The following is a 24,355-nucleotide window of genomic DNA, read 5'->3' as shown; positions in this document are numbered from 1 at the left end:
CATTCCAATTGCAAAATTTTCCTTCTTTACATGCTTAAAGTTTAGCCTTTTGAGTGGATAAGAATTGGGATTGAAAAACATGGTGTGAATATGGAATTTTAATTTGAAGTGTCTATTGGGATTGAATAACATAGGATTATTTTAAGAATATTAAGAGATTTAAAAATATATATTAAAAATCTGTATTTTAATTTTTTTCAAATTATGATTTTTCATTTTGGTCACGTGTTATAAATTTAATGACATTAAAAGAATGTTCCCAAACTATATTGACCAAAACAAATTCAGATACAAGTTGGGACCAAAAGAAAACCCTTACTACCCTGGGAGAATGTGTAGGAGCTAAATGCATATTTAAGCCAAATCAAAATATATTATAAAAGTATAAAATGAGTTAAGCTGAGAAAATTTTTCTAGCTATTTCGTCTAAGCTTTCTTAAGGAAAATTCTCAGTGGGAGGGTTAAATTCTTATAATTATACGAGAATAACCAAAGTAATTAATATTGCACCAATGGGCGTATTATTTTTCTATTGGAGTTGGTCTTTCGATGTATCGGTTAAAATTATTGATTTTTTTAAAAATTAATATTTAAAAACATCAAATGAGTTAGAGTTAATGTTTTCAAATATAAAAATATTAATTGATTATATAAAATATTCATTAATAAACTTCACAAATAAAACTTTATCATTTAACAAAATTAAAGTAAACAAAAAAAAAACATCCATGCATTAAATAATAAAATTATCCACAACATTATTTTTGAAAATTCTACAATAAGATCACCCCATATTAAATATATAAAATGAAAGTTTAATAAAAACATAAACATAAAGTTGTCTTCGTGAAACTTTTTAAGAATTTTGTATTTTTTAAATTTAATTTGTTTATTATATAAATTTTTTGCTTTTTTTATTTATTAAAATTTTATTTTAAATTTTAAAGTTGCTCTTTTGTCTTAGTTAAAGTTTAGAAGTTTAAATTTTAAATTTAGTTAATAAAAAAATTTAAAGTTGATAAAAAACTATAATTGTACCTATTTTTAACATTACTCATGCACCGACCGATTGACAAAGTTTGGATTGAAATTTACACGGGCACAGAAAAGTTGGCATTTCGTTCTATTAATAAAATGTTTTAGTATTGCCTTGAAAAAAGAAAATACATTTATAAAAATAAACCAAAGAATTATGGGTTCATTTGGTTTTTATTGGACAAATATTCTAATACGGTAAATTCTAAAGGGTATTAAGGTGAATTCGTCATTTATTATGAGCCAGGGCAAAGTTCTTAACAAGGTCCAAAGCATTGCTTGTCAAATGTGCAACCTTAACAATGCGTTTCCTAATTCCTTTTTTCACCCTACCTTTTACATTCATATTAGCCAATGCAATCATGCAAGTCTCCTCTTCTTCCAAAGCCATGTTAACCCACATCTGAATATCGTTTATTTGAACCCGAACAACATCATCCGAACCATCAACACGGACGACGTCATTGTTTTTGGTGCCCTCGTCCATCACCTTTGTAGACATTTGCAACTTCTGCACTGAATCACTTAAATCTGCAATACAATCTACCATGGCTGCCACTTCATTGGGTTTCAAGCTATTGTTTCTCGATGTATCTTTTAGCAGCCTTGACGTAGTTTGGGTTGCAAAAAAGGTTGTACTAAGAGCTACACTGGCTAATAGCTCAGGGTTACCTTTGATTTTGCTTGCAGGGCGTGCTAGAGATTTAAGGCAAAACTTGGGGTAGCTTGTTGCCCTGCAAGACATTTTTTATGAACTCTTTGCTTTTGCGGTGATTATAGCCATTAGAGGCTGAGCATGGGTTAAAATAGGAACACAATTGCAAAACAATAATCAGAAATATCAAAGCAAAAATCGAAACTTTCCTTGCCATTTGATCTCTTTTTGTGTGTATTAGTACTTTTAATAAATTTCAAGACAAAATTTATAGAAATGTAGAAAAACCTCTCTTTTTTTCCCATAATGATTCAAGAATTGTAGTAATTTTTCTTTAATTACAAATTAAAATCTATTTTATATGATGTTACATGTTCGACCAACAAAAAAACAATTTGCAAAATGTGTTGAATTGTCAAATATCATGATATCATCTCAAAATTGAAGTTGGCCTTTAAAGACATGAGAATCTATGTCACCACAAGTTCTGTCCATCTTTTTAATGTCCTGGAATGGGACTCGCAATATTACACATTAATGAGTGCCACCAAAATATCTTCTACCTTGTGTTCTTTTTTGAATTAAAGGTTGTATAAAATAAAAATATATTATAAAAGTGCTACAGAAAATTTTTTATTATTAAAAGTTGCATAATATTTTATTTTTAATAAAATAAATTAGATAAATTAATCTTAGATCAAAGAACAAATTAATTTTTCTATTAAAAGTTTCATCAATTTATAATAATCACACAATCAGTATACCTCATTCTTGTATACAGAAAATATTGTTTAACAAAAGGATTATTTTACACTAATTTATTTCCTTTTTTAAATACAGAAAATAAAAAAACTCTTACTTAAAAATATATATATATATATATAAAAGAGTAAACATGGGTGTACGGTTCGAATGTGGCCTCGATAAGCTGCCACGTAGATTTTTTTTCTCTTTGGGACAGGAAATGAAGGAAATAATGAAGGGAGAAAGGAAGGAATGAAAAGAAAGAAAAAAAAAAGGAAAAGTTAAATTTTTTGTATTTAAAATAGGATAAATTATACAAATGGCCCCTTAACTATGCATATGTTTCTGTTTTAATCACACAACTTTGAAAATATTCAATTTAAGTACTAATGTTTGAATCGGTCCCTATTTTGATTACCCATCATTAAATTTATAGCAAAAAACTTTTTTTTTTAAAAATTGGTATAATAACACATTTAATCCTCAATAATTTAATATTTTATCAATTTGATTCTAATTCTAAATAATTTGTTGAAGTGGATAAATAATTAAAACAGAATTAGATAAGAAGCATTCCCAAATAATGTCGATGGAGATGGTCACGATATACATTCATAGACAAAGTTAGAAGTTAATGATTGGAGGAAAAGAAAAAGCAAGAAGATTGTCCGTATTCTCACAAATAATTAATTTTATATAAATTTTAGGGTTAATTTTATTAAATATTTCCTCTAAATATTAGTTTTAATTTACCTTTATTATATCAATTAAGTTTTTTTTATGACATTTTAGCATAATTTTAAAAAATAAAATAGAGAAGTGGAATTATATGTTGAACTTAGATGTGATGGGTTGAAAAACAAACAATATTACCTTTTTCTTAAACGCATTATATCCATGTAATGGAGAAATACCATACATATGTTTGTACTTTGACACATTCTTGATGTTATATTTAGTATCCAAACTAATAACAAGACTAATGACATGGCATGATTGATATGATATATTAATGCTTAAAACTTAATTAGAATCTGACGATTAATTTAAAATCCCGGTTATAATTTTGGATAAAAATTTGTGTCGGTGCAAAAATTATAAGAATCGGACCTTCGATTTACATTTTGATGGTATAGTACACCTTCAAAAAGAAGAAGAAGAAGAAGATGGTACAGTAAATTTCGACGGTAATCCCACACTGAAATTTCATTTTCAAATTGATACAATTACAAAAATCAAGAACCATAAACATAGAGTTGAGAACACAATATGCAGTATCTTAAAAACTTATGCCCTGTTCGAAAACCATACAAATCCCAGATTGATCCATGAAACACAGTGCTTTCGTTGCCATCAAAATTTTCTCGAGAAAATCAATCAAGGATCTGAGATGAAGCATAGTTATTGATGAGAGCCAAAGCATTGCTCGTCAAATGTGCGATCTTAACGATTCGTTTCCTCACCATCATCTTCGCATACCCATTCATAGCCCTGCCTGAGAATCCATCCATGCAAGTATCTTCATCTGTCAGTGCAGCACTAACCCAGGTTTGAAGATCACTCATAATAAGCACAAAGTTGGAGCGTCTGATACGAACAATTTCACCTATAGATTTTTGTAGCTCGTCGATAGAGTCGTCGATCACTTCGATGCAATCCGCCATGGCGGCAGCGACCCGAGGTTTCAAACGATGGGTTCTGGCGATTTTTCGCATGAGCCTGGACGTAGATTTGCTGGCTCTGAAGGTGACGAGGAGGGCGGTGTGGGCAATCAGTCGGGGGCTGGTGTTGATTTTGGAGGCGTAGATGGAGAGGGAGCGGTAACATAATCGGGGGTAGGTAGTGGTGGTGCATGAAGATCTGATGTATTCGGTGTTTCTTTTGGTGCGGTATGGTTTGTGGGAGAAGGTTTTGGCTATGGAGGACGTGATTTGAAGGATAATGAGAAGGATTGCCAGTACGTGGCGTGAAGATGAAGATGAACCTTGCATTTTCTGTGTGTGTTTTTCTCAAGATTGATAGTAAAGTTATAAAGAAGGGTTGATTTATAGACACCATTAAGCTTGTGGCTCCCACATATGGGGATGGAAAGTTATTAAAACAGCATTCGCAACTAAAACGATTTCATTTGCCACTTCTTCTTTTTTAATTAAAATGTTTATTTTTACCCTTTAACCTATATGTAATGTATTTTTAACACCCAACTCCAATTGTAATTCTTTTTTATTTTAAAATTATCAAATAATCTAATTTAATAAAATTTTAAATATTAAATTATATAATGTAAATCAATTTATTCAATTTTAGTCCATGTAATTTTTAAATTCTTCAATTTTAATCATTATACTTTTTAACTTTTGAAAAATTAATCTTGCCAAACAAGAAAGTTAAATCTGTTTGGTTAAAATCCGTATCTGACTTTTTTTTATGTTAGTAATATATGAAAATAACAAACTCATATAAGATTATATATGTGATATTATGTTATCAAGTCAAAATTTAAAATTAGCAAAATTTAATGAATTTAACAAAACTAAAATTTTGAATTTCATACTAAAAATATCAAATCAAATTACAAAAACTAAAATCACTACAATACGATTTTCTTTTCTCTTTTAAGAATCAAATCATAATATTCTGATCTAGATTTTCTATTTTAAAATGATTTTGTTGAAATTATCAAAACATTTAAACACTAATGTTGAAATTAAAAAAGAAGAAGAAAAAAATATTTGTTGACGAAGGAAGAACAGAACAGAAGAAATATTGAATGACCTTCTGTGTCACTTAGCAACCATCCTAGCAATGAAATCATCGTATTTGAGCTTTCCATCGGAGCCAACATCGACTCCCTTGATCCAATCATCAAACTCCGTCGGCTCTAGCTTCTCCCCAACACTGGTCAATATGTGTTTAAGATCCGACACCAGGATGAAGCCAGTCGCCTCCTTATCCAGCACCTTGAACGCATCACGCAACTGTTGTTCAAACGGCTCCGTTTTCAAGTGCTTCTCCATTAGCCCCAAAAAGCGTGAGAAATCGAAGGGTGCGGTTAACTTCTCTTGAGCCACGATTTCTTTAAGTTGAGCTTGGGTGGGGTTACCACCCAGGGACCTCATTAAGACCCCGAGCTCTGTCGGAGCTATCTTGCCATCGCTGTCAGTGTCAAAGAGAGTGAAAGCCTCTTTCATAGCGTTTTTCTGATCTTCAGTGAGGCCCATTTAGTTCGGTAAGGAAGACAAGGAATTTTGATTTTGAAATTTTAATTAGAGTGTTAGTGAATTGAATTGTTGGGCATAGCGCATTAATTACCTTTTAACTCGTAAAACGGTAAAAATAATAGAGAGAATGAGAAAGAAAGGCTAGTGAAAGAGGGCGAGGGAAACTATCTACATTTTGACCATTTCCTTCCTATTTTTCTAATTGCCATCACCCTCCTTCTCTCCATTTTACATTTTAACTACTCACCCTATTTTCCTTTATATTTTTTTCGTATTTTGTATTGTATTTCTTATGAAAACTAAATATATAACATTATAATTTTTAAATATCAAAAAATATTTTTAATTCTTTATGATTATATTTTTTTATAGAACAACTACATAAAATTATTAAACATCAAATAAAAATAATTTATTTTTCACAGATATTTTATAGAAAAATATATGAAGGGTTTGTGTTAATATAGTAAAATATTTGTATGTTTTATTAATTTGTTCCAGATTTATTAATATTTTTAAAAAAATATTCGCATATAAAATATTTATAAATATAAAAAATAAGATTAAATAAATTTAAAATATAAAATACTTTCAATAAAATTTTCAAATATTTTAATAAGAAAAGTAAATTTTACAAATACAATTCACTATTCAATAAATTTAAGATAAAAAAAATTATCTCATACATTAAACAATAAAATCATCCCATAAATTATTTCGATAATTTGTTTTACAAATTAAAAGACAACAAGATATTATCAACAAATGTTGAGTACAGTAGTAAGACACATTATATTTGCTAAACTTAAGTTTGACCCTTAATAACAACCTTGTTGGAAGGGACAACCACTAATCTCGAACATAGATCGTAAAACTGACATGAAAAATACTAACAAGAAAAAGACAACAAAACATTAATTCTTTTTATATTAAAATTTATATATTTAAAAATTTAAAGAAAAAATCGTCAGAGTCTTTGTTAGAATAGCATTGATATTGTTGCCGATGTAAGAGAATGTGGGTTCCAACGTGCTAAAGCGTTTATCCTATTACTTAAGTATTGAAGAGAGATTATAAATAGTTCTAAATATTGTATTTTATATATATATATATAACAACTAAAAATTAAATTAAAAGCAACATTTTTCCAAAAATAATTTTAAAAAATAAAAGATTGGAACCAGAGACGAATCCAGGAGGACTAGCAGGAGCCCAACCCCCTAAAATGAAAAATTGTTGTTTTAGCCATTTAAAAAATTTTAAAATTTTAAATTAATAAAAATAAAATTGTACTTTAATCCCATAAAATTAAAAAAAAAAACTTAATCCTTTAAAATTATAAAGAGATAGACTATTAAAAATTAAAATTTCATTTCAGCCTCCCCTAAAAAAATTTTCTGGCTTCCTCCCTGAAAATATGAATAAGTTTGAACAAAATTTGAGTTTCAAATCAAACCGAATTTAAATAAATGTAAATAATGCTATACATAAATCCAACCAATATCAACCACATGCCCAGCCCATGAACATGTCTCCGCACTCTTTTTTTTCGTTCTCTTTCACATTCATCGTATAAACACAAATTACAGGCAACTATCCAGGTTGTCTAATGTCTGGTACGGGAAAGAACTGTTTTCTGAAAGTTTCAATCATTGCAAATAAAGATTACAAAACTCAAAAGGAAAGATCACATATCGTGATTGGCAAGAAGGAAAATCAACGAAAATGTTGAGCTTTAATCGGTGACACCACTGACTAAAATAAAGAACTGATGAAATCACTTACAAATCACAAGGATACAGATATATACATGAGCTGCAACCTAGTTTTTTTTTGAGTGATTGAAACTTGAAAGCTTGTTTTGTTCCTTTGTTAATGTTGCTGGAGTGGCTCCAAGTCAGGCCGTGTTGGGTATTCAAATCCGTGAAGGGCTGGCAATCGTCTTAAATCGTCTTCAGAATAGGCTGGGATGAACCAGTACTTCTTATCTAGTCCAAACACCTGAATTCGGAAAAGAGTAATTTTTGTCTATCATGATTTTAAGTTTCAGAATTCGTTCTGTAATCCTCAACTTAAGGACAACTAAAGATGAATTTATTGTAAAACTATTTATAGTTTCCAAGACAGCAATGGTAAGATATGCATTTATGCAGCTTGGAAGTGTGTCATTTTCGGACTTATGTTGTGTGGTGGATTGATGAAAGCTATCGAGTGAAGGGAAGTCTATCTACATAAGCAAACACAATATGGTCGAGCGAAGCATAGAAGGCCCGAAGATGAAGGATCAACTATATTTCCGATCTTTGATAAGTTCAATTGTCAAACAGGTAACAGAGCAACTTGAGAAATAATTTCCAAAACACAAATGCTGAATATCCAATCTTTTCGTGCTCTCCTTTACCATTTTCTTTCTGATATTTATTCAATGCTTAAAATCTTATGTAATAGACGCTCAGAGATTGGATGAAACATACAAAAATAGGAAAAAGTATAAAAGTCGAAAGCGAGTGGTTCGGGAAGGAAGAAAAGGGAATTAACCTGTTCAAAATTCTTCTTCCAACCAAGGTCATAACGCCATTTTGGAGAGGTTTTCTTCTCATATGCCTGAAAAATAAACATGTGAAAACGAGACCTTGACTGATTACTTTGGCAACAAAGGGAAACATAGATTATTACCTCAATAGTGGAGGTATTGGCTCCAACCAGTGTTATGTGCATAATCAGAAAGCCAAGAATACTCAGCGTAAATGCTATGTTCAAAACTGAAATTTTTGAATTACAATCGGTTAAAATATATTGACAACCAATGAGATGGAAGATACTTAAACCCTTTAGAAACTTACCAAATGTGATAAAAGTAGCAGCAAGTGATCCTGGTGTTTCATCTATCTCGCCTTCGTTAAAAAATTCCATAAAAACTCGCAACAACAATAAACTGACAAGTGTGGTTTCAAGAAATGTGTAAAACTGCATCAAATTTAAGAAAAAACAGTGATGTCTGGTTGGCATAAGAATCTATTCAATAAGTGTAAGTCTGGTTGGCATATGAATCTATTCAATATGTGTAAGACTTGATATACCGACTGCCAGCAGAAAATATGTTGTGGCAAGAGAACAATGCCAAAAGAAACGAATCAGCCTAACAAAGTACCTCATCAATGATAATGTGCAGTTACAAGACTTGTAATAGATGCATTAAAATAACATACCAAAAATAGAAGGAAATACTTGTAGTTCAATGCCCCGACGCAGTTGACAACCCAAACACAGTGATGGTCCATTTTTAGTATACACCTCCTACCTGAAATCAATTAATAAACCAAGGAATCTTTCACTAAAAGATGGCATAATAACAAAAGCTACAACCTGAAGAATTCATGTAGCTAGACGACTCACAAACAGAGCAGTGGTGGGCGCGAGGAGGTTTAAATTGTTTGCACTTGTGACAGAAACGTATCTCCTGGCTCACGGCTACCATAGCTGACTGCTTGGGATCTAATTGTGCACTTCCATAACCAGAACCTACCAAAGGATCGGCATCACCTTTCTCCTCATCCGTGAAGGGCCTCCAATTCGGTGGGACACCCCCGGGGTCAGTTACAACAACAGAAGAATAGCACCACATTACCATTACCAGCTGAAAAAACAAGGTAAGCTTACTTCAAAATGCAGCAGTGCCATCTAACAAAACCAATCACAACACATACAAGGAAATCAAACCATAAATATTGTCACAACTAATTTAAGGTTTCATATCATTTATTCACTCTGTTATTTTCATTGCAAAACCCCCACTAAGCTAAACCTCCGAAGTCATAAAGTCACTCAATAAAAATTCACAATAATTAAGTTCTCATATAATCTATTATCACCAAATAATGAAAACTTGAGCTAAAAATGAATTCTCTTCACAATAAAGTCACTTGTGTATATATACTCACCAATTAAAATCACTTAAATTCACTCTCCTCCTTGAAAAAACAATCCTATATTCCATCACAAATCAAATCAAATAAACAGCTAAAGCTAAAATCTTTGTTGTTCATAGGACAATTACAGACATAAACAAATCATGAAACAAGAGAGGAAATGAAGAAAAAGGGTATACCAGAGAATGAAACACGATGAGAACTACGATGGCAAAAAAGGTTTCAAAGCTTCCAAGAAAGAGACTTGGACCATAATGAGCAATGACCACAGCATAGTAAGTGAGGCCGATAACCGCAAGAACGAAAACGATCATAATCGAACCCAAAGCACGTAGTGCCGTACAGAATTTGAACACGTTCCATGCCATAAAATTAAAATTTTATTTATTCTGTATAGAACAAAGAGGAGATTTTGAGGGTAGGGGAAAAAAGAGAATTCAGGAGGGGGGAATATGGAACTCCGATGGAGAAAAGGAATTCCGTTCCCAGGAATTTGGGTCAAATAATGAATTTGATGATGCAATTGGTATTTTCGATGCTTAGGTTTGGATTAGAACTTTGAAAAATTCCTTATATAGTAACATGAAATTAAAATATATATAATCAAATTTTATGTCATGGAAGTATTGATTTCATTCAACACGGTTTTCTCGGGAAGCCCAGAAAGAATTTTCTGAGAAAATTGATGGGGCTTGGCTTCAGTTTCTTAGTGGGCCTTAAGCCTAAGCGACCCTTCTGCTAGTTTCTTAAAATGTCTCGCTTCATTTTCAGTAATCGATTATTATTCTACGGGCGAAGTCAATAATTTGGTGCTACAAAGTTAGAAATAAAATAATTTTTTAAAGATGAAAAGCATAAATTTTGTATTTGGTGACGAAATACTCACCCACTTATTTCAGTCGCCAACTAATTAACATAAAATGGTTACACCAAAAAGATCAAATCTTGATAATAATAGGCATGTTTATGTTCAAATATGTTGATATGAAATTCGAATACAAATACTTGAAGAAAAATAAAAAGTGTGAAGAGATCAACACATTCTATACTTCACTAGAAACTAATTCTGAGACAACTGAAAATACACACCATGTCTGATTTATAGTTTCTTAGTTTAAACAAAAAGATTTAAACAGGAAAAGACATGAAAACCTAAATAATGAGAACTGATATATCTTTCAAGCTACCAACAAAATCACATTTAGAAAAAGACCCAAGTTAAACTTCATCTGAATTCTCATACTAACAATGATTGTCAACTCAAAATCAGATTCCCATAAGTTATCACATGCGATCCGAGAGGAAAACCGAAGAGGCTGCTCGAGAGAAGTGCTCCATTGACAAGTTGGCTATTCGGATTTAAGATCTTGAGTAGGATAATAGTATGAGCCTCCGTTTTGAGCACCATCAACTTTAGACCCCTCTTTCAACTAAATTACACCAGCAATGAATAAATTAGTGGAATGGAAGAAATGAAACTATCAAGCCGGAAGACTTGACATGTGAGGCCATGCATGTAAACCCATCAACTTAAGACTCATGAAGCATATTATAAGCAAGAAAAAATATTTGGAAACAACGGTTTTAAGCATATTTATATAAGTGTAAAAGATGCCAATGCAAGTAATAAGGGATACGCAACAACGGAAATGAGCAACTTACCTTCCTTAAGACCTTCTTATGATATCGATAGCCCTAATCACACAAGAAAGAAATTTATCACACAAGAAAAATTATCATCTGATTACATGAGAAATCATGCACTGGCTCATTACCTTGTCAGTGCCATAGATATAATCACAATAAGTAAAAACTGAAGCAAAGTTGCTCTGGCTTTGTCCTCCAACATAGTGATGATAATCATGGTAATCTGCACCGCCGTAAAATGGGATAAATCTTGTGGGAGTCCAAGGGAAGTCATACCTGCATAAAGCAACTTACACTGTGAACTGCCTACTTTAGCATCAGAAAGCACTTACTAGGTTCATAAACTGAACATTGTTATACAAATTGCATTAAACCTTAATAACAAGCTACCACTTTTACGCAGGAAAGGTAAAAGTTTATTTTCATCTCCATGGTTGTTCATAGGTCAATTTTACACATGATAACCATAAACCACATGCAGATAAATATACTAGCTGTTTCAACATGCTACTCCTTTAAACCTGGCCTTTATGATGCCAACAGTCAGACATGTTTATGGCTTATGGCTAACCTAGTATCCCAATCACTCTAGATCTTAATCCCAATCACTCTAATAGCAAGTTCCCGACTTGATAGTCATTATCTATCAAGTACTCTGTATTGGACACAGGTGTATGACACATGGGTTTAGGGGCATAAACTCCAGGGATCCTCCAAATACATGGAAAAACTTGGAAAATGTTGGTCACATACTAGCATCCAACAGTCACACTCAAGTCCAAGTAACATAGTTCGTTACTTCTAATTAACTCACAGCAATCAGTTAATAAATTTTCAAATGATGAAAACAGAACAAAGTATTAGAAATGGATGTAACCATTGACAGAATGCAATAATAGCAGGCAAAAGAAAACCATTGAACAAGATATAATATAGATTATTGCATTCCACCACATTTTAAGGGGTAATTAGTAGTAATTCCCTGCGAAATAAAGTTCAACTTATGAAAAAGAACATATCAAGAAAAAGTTGGCAACTGTTGAAAGATCCATCAAAACACAAGCACTTTGTTATAGAAAGGAGGCTCTGAAAAGTAATGAAAATTATTCTAAAGTTGGCATCATTCAGTCACAAGTTTAAAGAAACAAAGGCTATTGAGCAAAATGGAAAAGTAAATACAATATACAAAAAGGTTAAGCTCTAGTATGCATACCCACTGTGTGTCTCTATTGCTTCGATTTGCCGTAAAGCTATCCATAACCAAAACGTGATCATATGCCCCGGAACAATTGCTGGACCAAGAAAAGAAGGAATCCCGAGGATCAAAACTTCCAACCAATGTGCATATGGTGCGGCAAAGCCGATTGGAGCAGTGTATTCGTGGTGAACCCGATGAATTTTCTCGTAGCCCCATTTACCATGGAGGAACCTGTGAATCCAGTAATTGGTATAATCTTCTATCATGAAATATACGGTCAACTGTGCCACAATCTCCCACAACGATGGTAATGGCAGCCCTGTTCGAATCCCGATAATCTGTCAAGGAAACATCCTCATTCTTAGATAAACATAAACCAATACTATGCCTCAGAAACTTGCACAGTTTAGTACAAAATCAAAATATTAAAAAAGGAATTTGAAAACTCTATCATTTAAGCTAATTTATGGAGGTTGCAACAATAAGATTACAGATTCAAAATTATTAGAAAGTGTCATATTAAATGTCTAAATGAACATAGGCATCTATATTCAAATCTCCAAGAATCTCAGTGATGAGACTGAAGAATCAACTCCCTTCAACAGAGGGGGGAAATGACATGAACTGATCTGTCACTGAAACTTGGGGGGTGGGGGATGGCGGGGAGAATATTAAACAAATTTCCCATGATGAAAATGAAAATCTCATTAAGTCCAACATAAAATTTAAGTCAGGAAATTGAAGAAATCCTCATGTTTACACAAGCATATCCCATGAATAAACAAATTTCCTACTACGACCAATCACATTCTCCCAAAACTCAAGCTTTCACCAAAAAAAAGGGTCACCCAAAAGGTCCCAACTTTGTAATAAAACATAAAAGTTTAAAACCAACCCAACCCACAAAAATCCTGAAAAATCGAATGAGTTTTTACCTTAATTGAAGGATAAGAGACTAACTGCAAAGGACCCACAACAAGAACAAACATCCGCATAACATCCTTGTAACATTTGAACATCTCAGGCAACGACAGGCTAACTTTGGGTTGAATCTTGTATTTATCGAAACCCAAAGATCTCATCATCTCAACAAAAACGAGCGGCAAAGGAACCACAGAAAATATGAGGAACAAAAACAAGATGTTGTGGCAGTAAAGATAGTAATCCGACTTTTTAGCCGAGTACTTGAACCACATCGTCTCGGCCACCGTTAGGTTCCGTCCCAATAATGTAGCAGCCTCCTCGATTGTGTCGAACGGCAACATTTTCAGTGTTGTGGACAGCGCCAGCGATTGGTGGTGGCGAATTTTTTGCTTAGTCAAAAGATGCGGCAATTTAAGGGGAATCGTCTGTAGCTTGCATGAATTAGTGAAACACTTTTGAAGACTAATTTTACTTGTTTCTTTCTTTGCATGCAGATTTGGAAATTGGAGGGGAATATATATATACGAGGATTTATTTAATAATCATATTAAATATTATAAAATTGATATAATAATGTAAATTTAAATATATAAACAACAATTATCTGATATAAATAAAAATAAATATTTTTAATATATTTTGAGGAAATACTGGAAAATATATTTATATAATATTATTATATTATTTTCAATTCAACTATTAACTTTATTTCGACAAAAAGAATATGCATTTGAGGAGCTGAAAACGTAATACTACTCATACCATATGCAAGGTAAGAAACCAGGATCCGATGCCATTCTGGCTCTACATTAGCATGTGATCTGTCTGTTTTTAAAAGCAAATAATTCCCTACACTACATAATTTCGGCTTCCACCTGATTTGAAGCTGAACAATAATATAAATTTGAAAATCGGGTTTAAATTCGTTTTTTTGGGCCTTGAGTTTTTGTTCGATTTCAGTCCAACTCGAACCAATTGTTTTGTTGTTGTTTCGTTGTTATTTTGTTACCTTTTGTTATTATGTTATTTATATTTTGTTATTATTGTTTGGATATTTTTTTTATTAATTTTGCTACTATTCTAGAAGCATTTGCTTATTAAGTTGTAATTATCTTAGTGTTATTTAAGTATAAATATTTTTTAAGACATTTTTAATTTGTTAAAAAATATTTATTTTAATATGGGCTGGTCGAGTCGGGTTCGAGTTTAGCATTTTTAATCTTAGTCGAGTTTGGGCAAAATATTAATCCTATTTTTCTTTATGTACAAAAGCAATACTTTTTATTTGGGAACTTGAATTTTCATTTAAGTTTTTAAAAAATTTAACCACATAAATAATCAGATGAAAAAAACTATTAATTTCGATTTAGTGACAACAATAAAAATATTTCAAACAAAAATTATCGGAAATCAAGTTAAAAATGGATTATTCACGGTGAAGATCGGAGTTATTCAAACCTATAGATTATAACAACACTATACATCAGGGGTAGATTATGAGCTAAAATAGAATTTTTTTTATTTAAGTCCTTTATAATTTATAAAACTATAAATACACATACTATTACTTTTTTATTATCGTAAAAATATATAGTTTAATTCCGAGTCAAAAAAAAATCCATAATTTTGCCCATACTACACATACATTATAGTGAAATCGGATTTAAACTTGGAGACCTAAAAAATAGATTTAACTTGAAAGCTGATGGAAAACGATGTGAAGTATTTATGATTATGCAAAAGTAGCAATTATTTACAAAGCATTAAAAACAAATGAAGTAATTATAAATGATGAGTAGGGTAGGGGTTTAATATTTATTTCAGCTTTCACTATGCCAGGCTATGGTAAGTCGTAGGAATAGGAAGGCTCTAATTATTACAACTTGTGCAGAGGAAAAAAAATTCAAAGCAGATATATATATATAAATTTTAATTTTTGTTTATTTTTTTACAAATTATTGATGTAAAATTATTTTACACTTATAATTATACTTTTTAAGAAAGTAAAATATTTAAATAAAATAACTAGAAATATTATTTAAAAAAGTAAATATGTAAAGATAAAATTTGATGGATATATTAAGTGTCTATTTTTGTCTCATCATTAGTCCTTTCACGCTACTCCTTTTTTTTTTTTACCTTGAGTCACTAACCCTAGCAACCCAATCATTATTTGATTTTGGTCTTTGTTTGACCCCTCAAAGATTTCATTTTCTTATAAATGGAGTGTGTTAAATTAGGAAGAAAATAAAAAGAAAGGAAATGTTTGAAAGATTGAAAAATAAATGATATGCATATGCATATTTTTGCTTGATTACTGAAAAAATAAATCTGTAGATGATAGAATTGGATACAAATCTCCAGAAACAAAACAGGAACTGTGAGTTGAGAAAGAAGGTAATAAGCAAAGGACTGTGGACACTAGTGAGAGTGCAATGTATGCATGATAATTTCAGTGATATCATGCCAGTGGCAGTCATCAAATGATAAAAAGCTGGGCAACAATAAAGTGATAAGATAAGAGTTACTTTTTTATTGTTACTTTTTTTGAAGTGAGAATTAAAAGTCAAAACAGTGTTAGATTTTAACTTTTAAGCCGGAAAAGAAGGGGTAAAATGCGTATCGAAATCCAATCATACAGAGTGGACCAAAGCAAAAGCTCCTCTGATGGGTGACTGATGATTAGCCCCCCAAAATATCGGTGGCGAATGCCGATATGATCGATGGTGATGTGATGTGTGGTAATCATTTGGTGCTTGGACTCTCTTTCTTGTTTTCCATCAGCATGCGATATCAATCCCCATTACTGCTACTGTTCTTCTGCACGTTTTTTCCGACCCTCCTCACCATTACACGCCTAACAAGGAAATTGGTTAAGAAGCCCAATCTGTAATGTACTTAAAACTGCCGAACAAGCCCGCAATTATCAAACAACTTCTTAAAGGGTTCCACTTTGGGCTTTGGCCTCCACCAACTGTTAAAAAAATCCGATGCTCTGACGCCACCATGCATTTGTCCGATTTGATTTCTGCAGGCTGATTTGCATGAATTTCAATTCCTGTTCCATATAATAATTTCGATTTAAAGTCCCGAAAGGGTTAAAACAACAAGAAGTCTTCCAAGTCTTTACTTTTGGTCGGATCTTTCAACGGTTTCCGAGTTGGGACCCAACACCAACCTCCGGTGTAGCCAAAACTGTGTCTTCTTGTTCCGTTCTCTTATCAACGAAGCCAAAAAAAAAAAATCAAAAGGGAAATCAAATAAATAGAGAAAAGAGAAGGAATGGGAGATCTCTTTATATGGATTCTTTCTTTCTTCATCCTCATTGCCCTTATTGTTCTCCTTGTTTATCAGGTCAATTCCTTGCTAAACCTACAATCTTTGTTTTTCTTTCATTTTCCCTTTTTCTGGGTTTGTTGCAATGGCATGGTGGGTAATGATTATTTAGTTGATTCTTCATTTTATTTGCAACTAAATTACCTAATAATCTAAAAGAATGAGAACAACTATTATTTTTGCATTGCATTTATGTGTTGAACATTGTTGTAGGATCCAAATTCCAGTACATGGTTACATTATGCATAGCTCATTAGTGATGCTATGAGAATGGGAGGGAATGTATTATGACAGCTTGATGATTTTACTGATGTTATTGTTTTTGTTTGTTTTGCTCATCTGAGAATGGGAATGGATTGTAACAGCTTCATAATTTTGCTTCAGCTTATGTGCTTGGCTGATTTAGAATTCGATTACATCAATCCCTACGATTCTTCATCGCGGATAAACAGCGTGGTCTTACCGGAATTTGTAGTACAAGGAATTTTATGTTTATTCTATCTGTTAACGGGGCATTGGATCATGGCGCTGATATCTGCTCCGTATTTATACTACAATGTTAGACTGTAAGTTTTTCTCCCATCTTCTTAGACTTCTTATCAGTAGTGTAGTCGGTTTTGAGGATAGTTTTCTCTACCTTCGGTTCATGGTCGGATTTAAGCCCTGTCTCGTTGATCTGTTCTGTTTTAGTCCGACGAGCTTATGGATAATGTGCATGTTAGTTAAGGTAGCATTCAAACTTTGGAAAAATCTTAATTCGTGTGTTTGATAGATAGCTTATTTTTTACTTTGGCATTGATTTGCTGCCCTCTCTTAGGTTAGAGACTGATGCTATGAAGCATCAAGCGTAAAAACAAATTTTCATTTAGCTTGTGAGTGTAATATGGCGCCGGGTTATGTTTTATCCATAGATGGACTCAATGAAATGCTTTATCGATCTTCATTAGATTGAAAACAATAGACGTGAGGGGAGGTGCAATATCTGGAGAGGATTGATTGGAGCATTGCAATATCTGCATGAACAGCCTTGGCCTCCTTGTATAATTTTAGTTATTTGTAGATCAATGCATATGATACTTAGAAGGTGTTTGGTTTGTCGAATGTAACATTATGGCCCGTAATGTTATATTCCGGAATGAGACTACAATGTTTAGATTTCAATATTCCAATCATCCCGTAATATAAGTGTAATCTCGTTACAAAAATTACGGGCTTAGTTTTAAAATTTGGACTAATTTGTCATTTGTTTTTATTATTGTAATGAATTTAGACTTTTTTCTTAATAGTGAACCAATAGATATCATACATTGCAATTATAATCATTATATTTTATTTAATATTTTTTATTTATATATTACTTCTGATTATAATTATAGTTGATGTTGCAATCACTTTTTCATGCATTATTATAATTATGATTTATAAATTTATTTCAACCCAATATATTTACTTATTAATAAATAAATTATAATAAAAAAGTAAGAATTGTAAGAATTTATCTTAATTTTATTGAAATTTAGATTAAAAAATATTAAACGAATTAAAATTTGTTAAAAATAACAAATTTCATAACAAGGAAAATTAGATAAAATGTTACATTCCGTCAATCAAACACATGAATCAGTCAAATTAATTGATAATCTCACATTCCATCCATAATATTATATTTTCCTGGAACATAAGTTTTTGTTTAGCACCCCGGGAGTTTTATATGCTTCGGGCCAATGCGCTAATTTTTTCTGTTCTTATCAGTCACGCACAGAGACAGCACCTGGTAGATGTCACCGAGATATTTAATTTGCTTCATAGGGAGAAGAAGCGACGCCTTTTTAAACTCGCCTACCTCGTCGTTCTCCTCTTTTTCGATATATTCTGGTACCTTTTGTTATCCAAAAAATGCAAAGATTGCTGTCTCCAAATATGTTTCTTTTAATTTTAGTAGCTGCTGACATGAGAAGTCTTGTATGTATTGTCAGGATGATCTGGTCCGCGATTGAAGACGATGATGATTAACCGGAGCCGTCACCTATCTCAACTACTGCCATTAATCGTCCATTAACATTATTTTTTTTCCTGCCTTGTTTCAGCTCGGATCTGTTGTATCTGATTTAGCATAAATGGAAGGTTGTATTGAGGAAATATCAGTTGGTTTTAGTTCAATATATTTTTTTCAAGCATCTGGTATTTGTTGTTTTTTAGGCCTTAAGCTAGCCTCGTTCTTGTGTCATGTCCGAAATTGGTGACATAAACAAGAATTAGCAAGAAAGGGGGAAAACAATATATAAAATTATTGTATTGATTTGTTGAGTTGATAAGGTGAGGCTAAGAATGATGAACAAGAAATTTAAGGCTTAGTGAACAAGATGCGAGGAAAAAGCCATAGAAAAATTAGCTTGGAGCAGAAAATTATAGAGAATTTTCTATCAAAAAAAACCAAGTGGGCTAATATATGAATCTAAAGTTCCCAACAAAAGCATTGAAAAATTGGTTGATTTTGGTGCTATTAGTACACAACATGCTGTTATTTTGAAAATTTCCTCCTCCTTTTTAGTTAATTAAATGGAGATATAAAATCTGGAAAGTATTGTATTATGAGTCAATTGCATTTTGCTTCTTTTATTAAAAATCGAAAAGCTAATCCCTATACATTAGATTAAAAAGTAAATTGATTATTTCTGTTAAAATCTTTATCCTTTTGTATCGTTAAAAATTGAGATAATTATAAAACAGTCATATAATGACATATGGTGTGCCATGTATACGTCATCTTAATATAAAAAATAATTTTTAGTAATAAAATTAGAAAAGAAAATTAACAGAATTAATTTTTTATTTAATATAAAAAATTAATCTAACTCAACATGAGTCATACTTTTACTTTTACCTCTTAGATGGATTCGTAATGGTACAGAACAGTGTACAAAATATGTTGAAATTAATTGATTTTTGTGTCATGTCTGTGTCACTTTTGGCTGTTCCGAGAGAGTATAAGGAGCCAGCTAAGCTACCCGTGTTAACAGGCGCAGTTACAGGCAAGTTAGTCAAAGTGTCGTATTCATCGAAGCTCAAACCCCTAAGTCGACGATGCTTTTTGAGGTCAAAAGTTGTTTACCACCATACTTTCCATTTATTTCTTCCCAATGGAAACCACAAGCTTTTCTCAATTCTACGCCAATGTTTTTATAATCCTGTTGGTCTATTTTGATTAAATACCAAATTTAAAAATACCATTCAATTAATTTTTAATTCGATTCAATCTATTTGTATTAATTGATTAATTTAATTTAATTTTTTGAATCGATATATCAATTAAATTTCAATTCAATTTTAAGAGATTAAAGTTTATACTCTCTTTAAAGGGTAAAAAAAAATTGTCCTCTAATTTCATGTGACAATGAATGGGTTATTCAAACACTATATATTAATTGTCAATGATAGAAAGATTTAAATTTATTTTGAAATTGTAAGTCTTGGTTTTGAGGTGATTATTTTTTTTACTCTAAAATAATTTGTTTTCTTTTATAGTGTACAATTAAAGGGTTAATATTTACGCATTTATAAAAAGAATATCCCATCACAAACATAAATTACATTCAAGGGAAATTGCTAATATAAAAATCTACTATTGTCTCCTCAAAAATTTAAACTTGAATGAATTTCATAGATAAACAACTTTTAATCAAAGCGACTCAAGCAAATTTTACAACTTGCATTTGTTGAGTGAACATTAATATCCTACTTGCATTAAACTAAATTATCATCAAAGGTTAAAGTCAATTATAATTTATGTACAAATATAGTATACAAGAAGAAACCATAATTTCCTACCCAATCTTCTTTCCTACCAACCAAATCTATACCCACAAATTCACAAACCCCACCAACATCCCCCACTCTTTGTCATTTAAATTCTTCACTTCCTCAAAAAAAAAAAAACCATGGTGGACCAATCAAAGTTGAAGCCAAAACCCACAAATTCACTACCCTTTAAAGGTGGTTTCCAGTAGGCTAAAAAACAATCGAATCTCAACTATCCCTTTTAGCTGACACTAAGTCCGATAAATGAATCTTAACATTTGTAATCTCTTCGGTTGGCATCTTTTGTACCAACAAAATCCACCTATAACATCTATTACCGCATTCCACCTTCATATGTACACCAAGGCCACAGCTCAAAGCTCTTTGCCACCAAATTGCTGCCATGAGAGTTGGAGTTTCCACGTCAAGAATATGATTTAATAAGAAGCCCCAAATTGTATAAATTCTTTCTCACTAGGCTCCCAAGTGATAACACTGCCCCACCAACCCCTATTGCTGCTTCTTCCCTTTCATGATATATCAAAGGCAATTCCTTTACCTTTAACTCCCCTAAACCAATCTTTTCTCTCACAGTTTCTATGATTTTGGGATCTGCTACATTGCCGATTGCATCCGTCACATAAAAAACGTTTCGAGCAATGTCATTCGTGGTTGATATTTCGGCTCTTGTCACGTTAAGACCGTTTTCTCGGAAAGTCCGGGTCACATTTGCTAATAGACCTTGCCTATCTGATGTGCATAACTCCAGCCTTACACCCTGCAATCATACAATTAAAGCTTCAGTGTTTGCAAATACCGGATAAACATTAAAAACGTAAACGATTCCATATACATACATGTGATGCTCTCCTTTCAACAGCAGCTCGTAAGCATTGGACAACTCGTTGTCTTTCAGCTTCAGAACTAATGGGGGTTCCGTCTGTGTGCCTAACATAGAATTCCATATACGCTTTATCCTCAGCTGTGTTGATGGTGGCATGGAACACAACATATTGCATATCCGTCAATGTACAAACAACATCGAACAAAAGCTTGGCTCGGTCCTTGCACTGAACGTTCACGACCGAATAACCCCTTTCCGCCCAATTTTGCACGGTAACCACCGGCGAATCTTCCCTACATTGCAACACAGGCTTTCTTCCGTAGTCACGATCTGCAAACATCATTTGATGTAACCTCCTCTCGGTGTGGGTTATGGCCAAAGAAACCGAAGTTTTCGCGCTACGGATATCGTTGTCTCCTCTCAAAATGTTCCTTAAACGTGATTCGATTCTGTCAATTTGCTGCGAGTCGTTAATCGGAGACCCCGAATTGCAGTCTTTAACGGAAATTAAAGACGCGATCCGGCCGTTATGAGTCCATACTTTAGCATCAACCACATCGCATTGCAGGTCAGCTAGAACTGCAAATACTTCAGATAAAAGACCAACTCTATCTGTTCCAGTTAATTCCAAAGCGGTTGAGCCATCAAATCCATGGCTTCTATCGGGGAATGAGGTCTCAAGGGACTGTATAAACCAGACCAAAAAAAAAAGTTTTAGGGGGTAATTAAGCTAGGATTAAGGGGATTCAAGTGTAATTAAGAAATAATTACTTGTTCAATGTAGCTTATAACGCTCTCATCGGTTAACTTATTTCCATTTAAGTCAGTCACATGGAAAACTGCAAAAATCAGAAGGAAAATGATAGTGTCAAGAATTTTCAATTAAGACCCAGAAATAGAAACATGCCAAATAAAGCAAGCTTTCAGCTCACCATCCATGAACCACTGGCCATCAGATGAAATGTAAGCCTTCTTAATTGAAAGATTCAGATCTGTTAAAACTTGAACAGCGTCTAACAAAATTCCATCTCTTCTGGCACTATCAACCTTGACAAGAGTAGCAGTGGGGCAAACTGCATTGTCGATTACCACCCTGTAATAACAAGAAAAAAGCAGAGGAATGAGGAACCTTTAAAACTAGAATAAAGCCCCCAGAACTGAGAAGAACATTGAAAGCAAAATCAAACACATTATAAAAATTGTTTTGTGTGATTTGAAGAGAAGAAACGTAAGACAAACAAACCTAGGAGTTGTCATCCTTATAACAAGCTTCTCGTATTCATCAAGACAAGCATGCCACTCCATCTTCTCCTCCAAACTTTAAAGAAAAAAAAAACCCTTTTTTAATGCCTGGAGACACCTAGGAAACCAACAATGTTGTTGCCAAGTGAGAGATCCTCTTAAAGCTCCACTGTATAATGCCTTCAACTAAATCACCATTAACAACTCCTCGCCACACTCTTCTTTTCTCACCTATGTTCTCCACTTGTTCGTTGTCTCTAAAACAAGGAAGAGTTTCAAACCGCGAAACCACCACTTGTTCTCCCTTCAGCTCTGCTCCACCATGAATATATATATTTACATTAATTAATTCCTTTAATCTTTTTCTTCTTTTTTAAAAAATATAAGATTATTAATTTCGAAAGTCGAAACCACGCCTCTAAAAAAACGAGAGATGGTCACATCTTTCATGGCGTGATTAACGCCTGCCCGCATGACCTGTTTTTATTACATATGATTCTACAATAATCCCGACGGGTCAACTTTAATACTGCCACGTGTCGATCCTAGCTCGGATGCCACCTGTACAAAGCCACTGATTGATAAGTATGTTTTAGTTTTTGCCGACGGTTCACACGTGATAACTCCCCGGTCGGATCGGCTTTTTTTCTGTCACTTTGTTGGGCCGGTTTTCTTTTCTTGTACTTCTCGGTGTAATGTTATGCTCAATGGCTTCGGACTTCGGTCTTCATTTCTAGTAGGGACAAAAGGTTAAATTTTGATTTTTATTATAAATGTAATTTAACGGATTCAAATTTACTGTTATTTATAATTTTAAATATGCGAGAAACTTCTACGATAATAAAGTCAAATGAAAGTAAAAATCCAGGTAGAAAGTACACTAAACTGCCTATATATATTTCCTCGCCCAAACTATACATGTATACCACCTACTTAAAGTTGTGTATATATATTTATTCCTGGACCCTACCACTTGCAAATGGAATGTATTTACATAGTTAACCAACCTTAGACGAACCTAAAAATTAAATTATATACTTTCACCATAGAAAAAATATAATTTTATTATTTTAATAGTTTATATATTTATAATTTTTAAAAGATGAAATTAATTTTATATCTTTTTAAGGATAAAGTATAATTTTATTATTATTAATTTAAAATTTTATATATTATAAATTATTTAAATAAAAAAATTCCATTTTAGGGGAGTCGAAGCCCCTACCGCCCCTAGCTTCTTAAGTATTGAATTCATACATTTTCAAGTATAATTTCTCAAGTTTTGAAGTTACATTATTTCGGATGTAATTCTTTTCGATTTGAAGTTACACATTTGATATAACTTTCTAAATTTTGAGCTTACACATTTTCTAGTACAACTTCTTATATTTTAAGGTTGCACCAGAATATATCTTGCCTTTCCAAGCACACTTGGCCTTCATGAACATGAAACCTTTCCGGCCGACAAACAAGCCTCTGCTTCCCAAAAGATTTGATCACCTCTTTTCCCCACCATACTTCCAACACCCAAGAAAACATATCTTCTCGGAGAAAACACAAGTTTCTCCCTACTTTTAACATTAATTGATTTTATGTATCTACAACTTACATGAGTAAATTATCCTTAAACTCTTAACCCTGAATTAGAATAAATATATACATCTTAATGAAACGTGCTTGACAATTATTTTCTATTTTTACTATCACTGTTACATTTACAACTAATTATATAACCATTCCATCACTATTTTTAGTATCACCACTATAATAATCAACTTTATC

At 32.4% G+C, this 24,355-nt stretch overlaps 7 protein-coding genes across 7 annotated transcripts; 1 reads left to right on the top strand and 6 right to left on the bottom strand.

The window, feature by feature from the left end:
* Positions 1–1,264: 1,264 nt before the first annotated feature.
* LOC107892454 (21 kDa protein) lies at positions 1,265–1,780 on the bottom strand. The gene has a single exon (XM_016817535.1). The coding sequence runs from the start codon at positions 1,778–1,780 to the stop codon at positions 1,265–1,267; it is 516 nt and encodes a 171-aa protein (XP_016673024.1).
* Positions 1,781–3,613: 1,833 nt separating this feature from the next.
* Positions 3,614–4,465, bottom strand: LOC107890657 (21 kDa protein). The gene has a single exon (XM_016815184.2). It carries the CDS (start codon positions 4,423–4,425, stop codon positions 3,808–3,810), a length of 618 nt encoding a protein of 205 aa, XP_016670673.1. The 5' UTR covers positions 4,426–4,465; the 3' UTR covers positions 3,614–3,807.
* A 492-nt stretch (positions 4,466–4,957) lies between these two features.
* On the bottom strand, positions 4,958–5,875 carry LOC107890658 (probable calcium-binding protein CML13). The gene has a single exon (XM_016815185.2). The coding sequence runs from the start codon at positions 5,653–5,655 to the stop codon at positions 5,218–5,220; it is 438 nt and encodes a 145-aa protein (XP_016670674.1). The 5' UTR covers positions 5,656–5,875; the 3' UTR covers positions 4,958–5,217.
* A 1,311-nt stretch (positions 5,876–7,186) lies between these two features.
* LOC107890659 (probable protein S-acyltransferase 14) lies at positions 7,187–10,184 on the bottom strand. The gene is made up of 7 exons (XM_016815186.2): positions 9,764–10,184; positions 9,052–9,292; positions 8,865–8,956; positions 8,499–8,622; positions 8,332–8,417; positions 8,194–8,259; positions 7,187–7,656 (listed from the first exon to the last, which is right to left on the bottom strand). Exons 1-7 carry the CDS (start codon positions 9,950–9,952, stop codon positions 7,528–7,530), a joined length of 927 nt encoding a protein of 308 aa, XP_016670675.1. The 5' UTR covers positions 9,953–10,184; the 3' UTR covers positions 7,187–7,527.
* A 425-nt stretch (positions 10,185–10,609) lies between these two features.
* Positions 10,610–14,236, bottom strand: LOC107890661 (methylsterol monooxygenase 1-1). The gene is made up of 5 exons (XM_016815187.2): positions 13,365–14,236; positions 12,445–12,767; positions 11,360–11,507; positions 11,247–11,279; positions 10,610–11,014 (listed from the first exon to the last, which is right to left on the bottom strand). Exons 1-5 carry the CDS (start codon positions 13,692–13,694, stop codon positions 10,934–10,936), a joined length of 915 nt encoding a protein of 304 aa, XP_016670676.1. The 5' UTR covers positions 13,695–14,236; the 3' UTR covers positions 10,610–10,933.
* Positions 14,237–16,101: 1,865 nt separating this feature from the next.
* Positions 16,102–19,091, top strand: LOC107890662 (protein cornichon homolog 4). Its single transcript, XM_016815188.2, has 4 exons — positions 16,102–16,707; positions 17,074–17,255; positions 18,442–18,564; positions 18,666–19,091. The coding sequence occupies exons 1-4, from the start codon at positions 16,636–16,638 to the stop codon at positions 18,700–18,702; spliced, it is 414 nt and encodes a 137-aa protein (XP_016670677.1). The 5' UTR covers positions 16,102–16,635; the 3' UTR covers positions 18,703–19,091.
* Positions 19,092–20,443: 1,352 nt separating this feature from the next.
* On the bottom strand, positions 20,444–23,047 carry LOC107890663 (ACT domain-containing protein ACR8). The gene is made up of 5 exons (XM_016815189.2): positions 22,575–23,047; positions 22,264–22,424; positions 22,103–22,170; positions 21,345–22,016; positions 20,444–21,265 (listed from the first exon to the last, which is right to left on the bottom strand). The coding sequence occupies exons 1-5, from the start codon at positions 22,634–22,636 to the stop codon at positions 20,912–20,914; spliced, it is 1,317 nt and encodes a 438-aa protein (XP_016670678.2). The 5' UTR covers positions 22,637–23,047; the 3' UTR covers positions 20,444–20,911.
* Positions 23,048–24,355: the final 1,308 nt, after the last annotated feature.

This window comes from Gossypium hirsutum, chromosome D09, assembly GCF_007990345.1.
Source record: "Gossypium hirsutum isolate 1008001.06 chromosome D09, Gossypium_hirsutum_v2.1, whole genome shotgun sequence".
Lineage (NCBI taxonomy): Eukaryota > Viridiplantae > Streptophyta > Magnoliopsida > Malvales > Malvaceae > Gossypium > Gossypium hirsutum.
The sequence above is the reverse complement of the archived record's forward strand: the minus strand, read 5'-3'. Positions and strand labels throughout refer to the sequence as shown.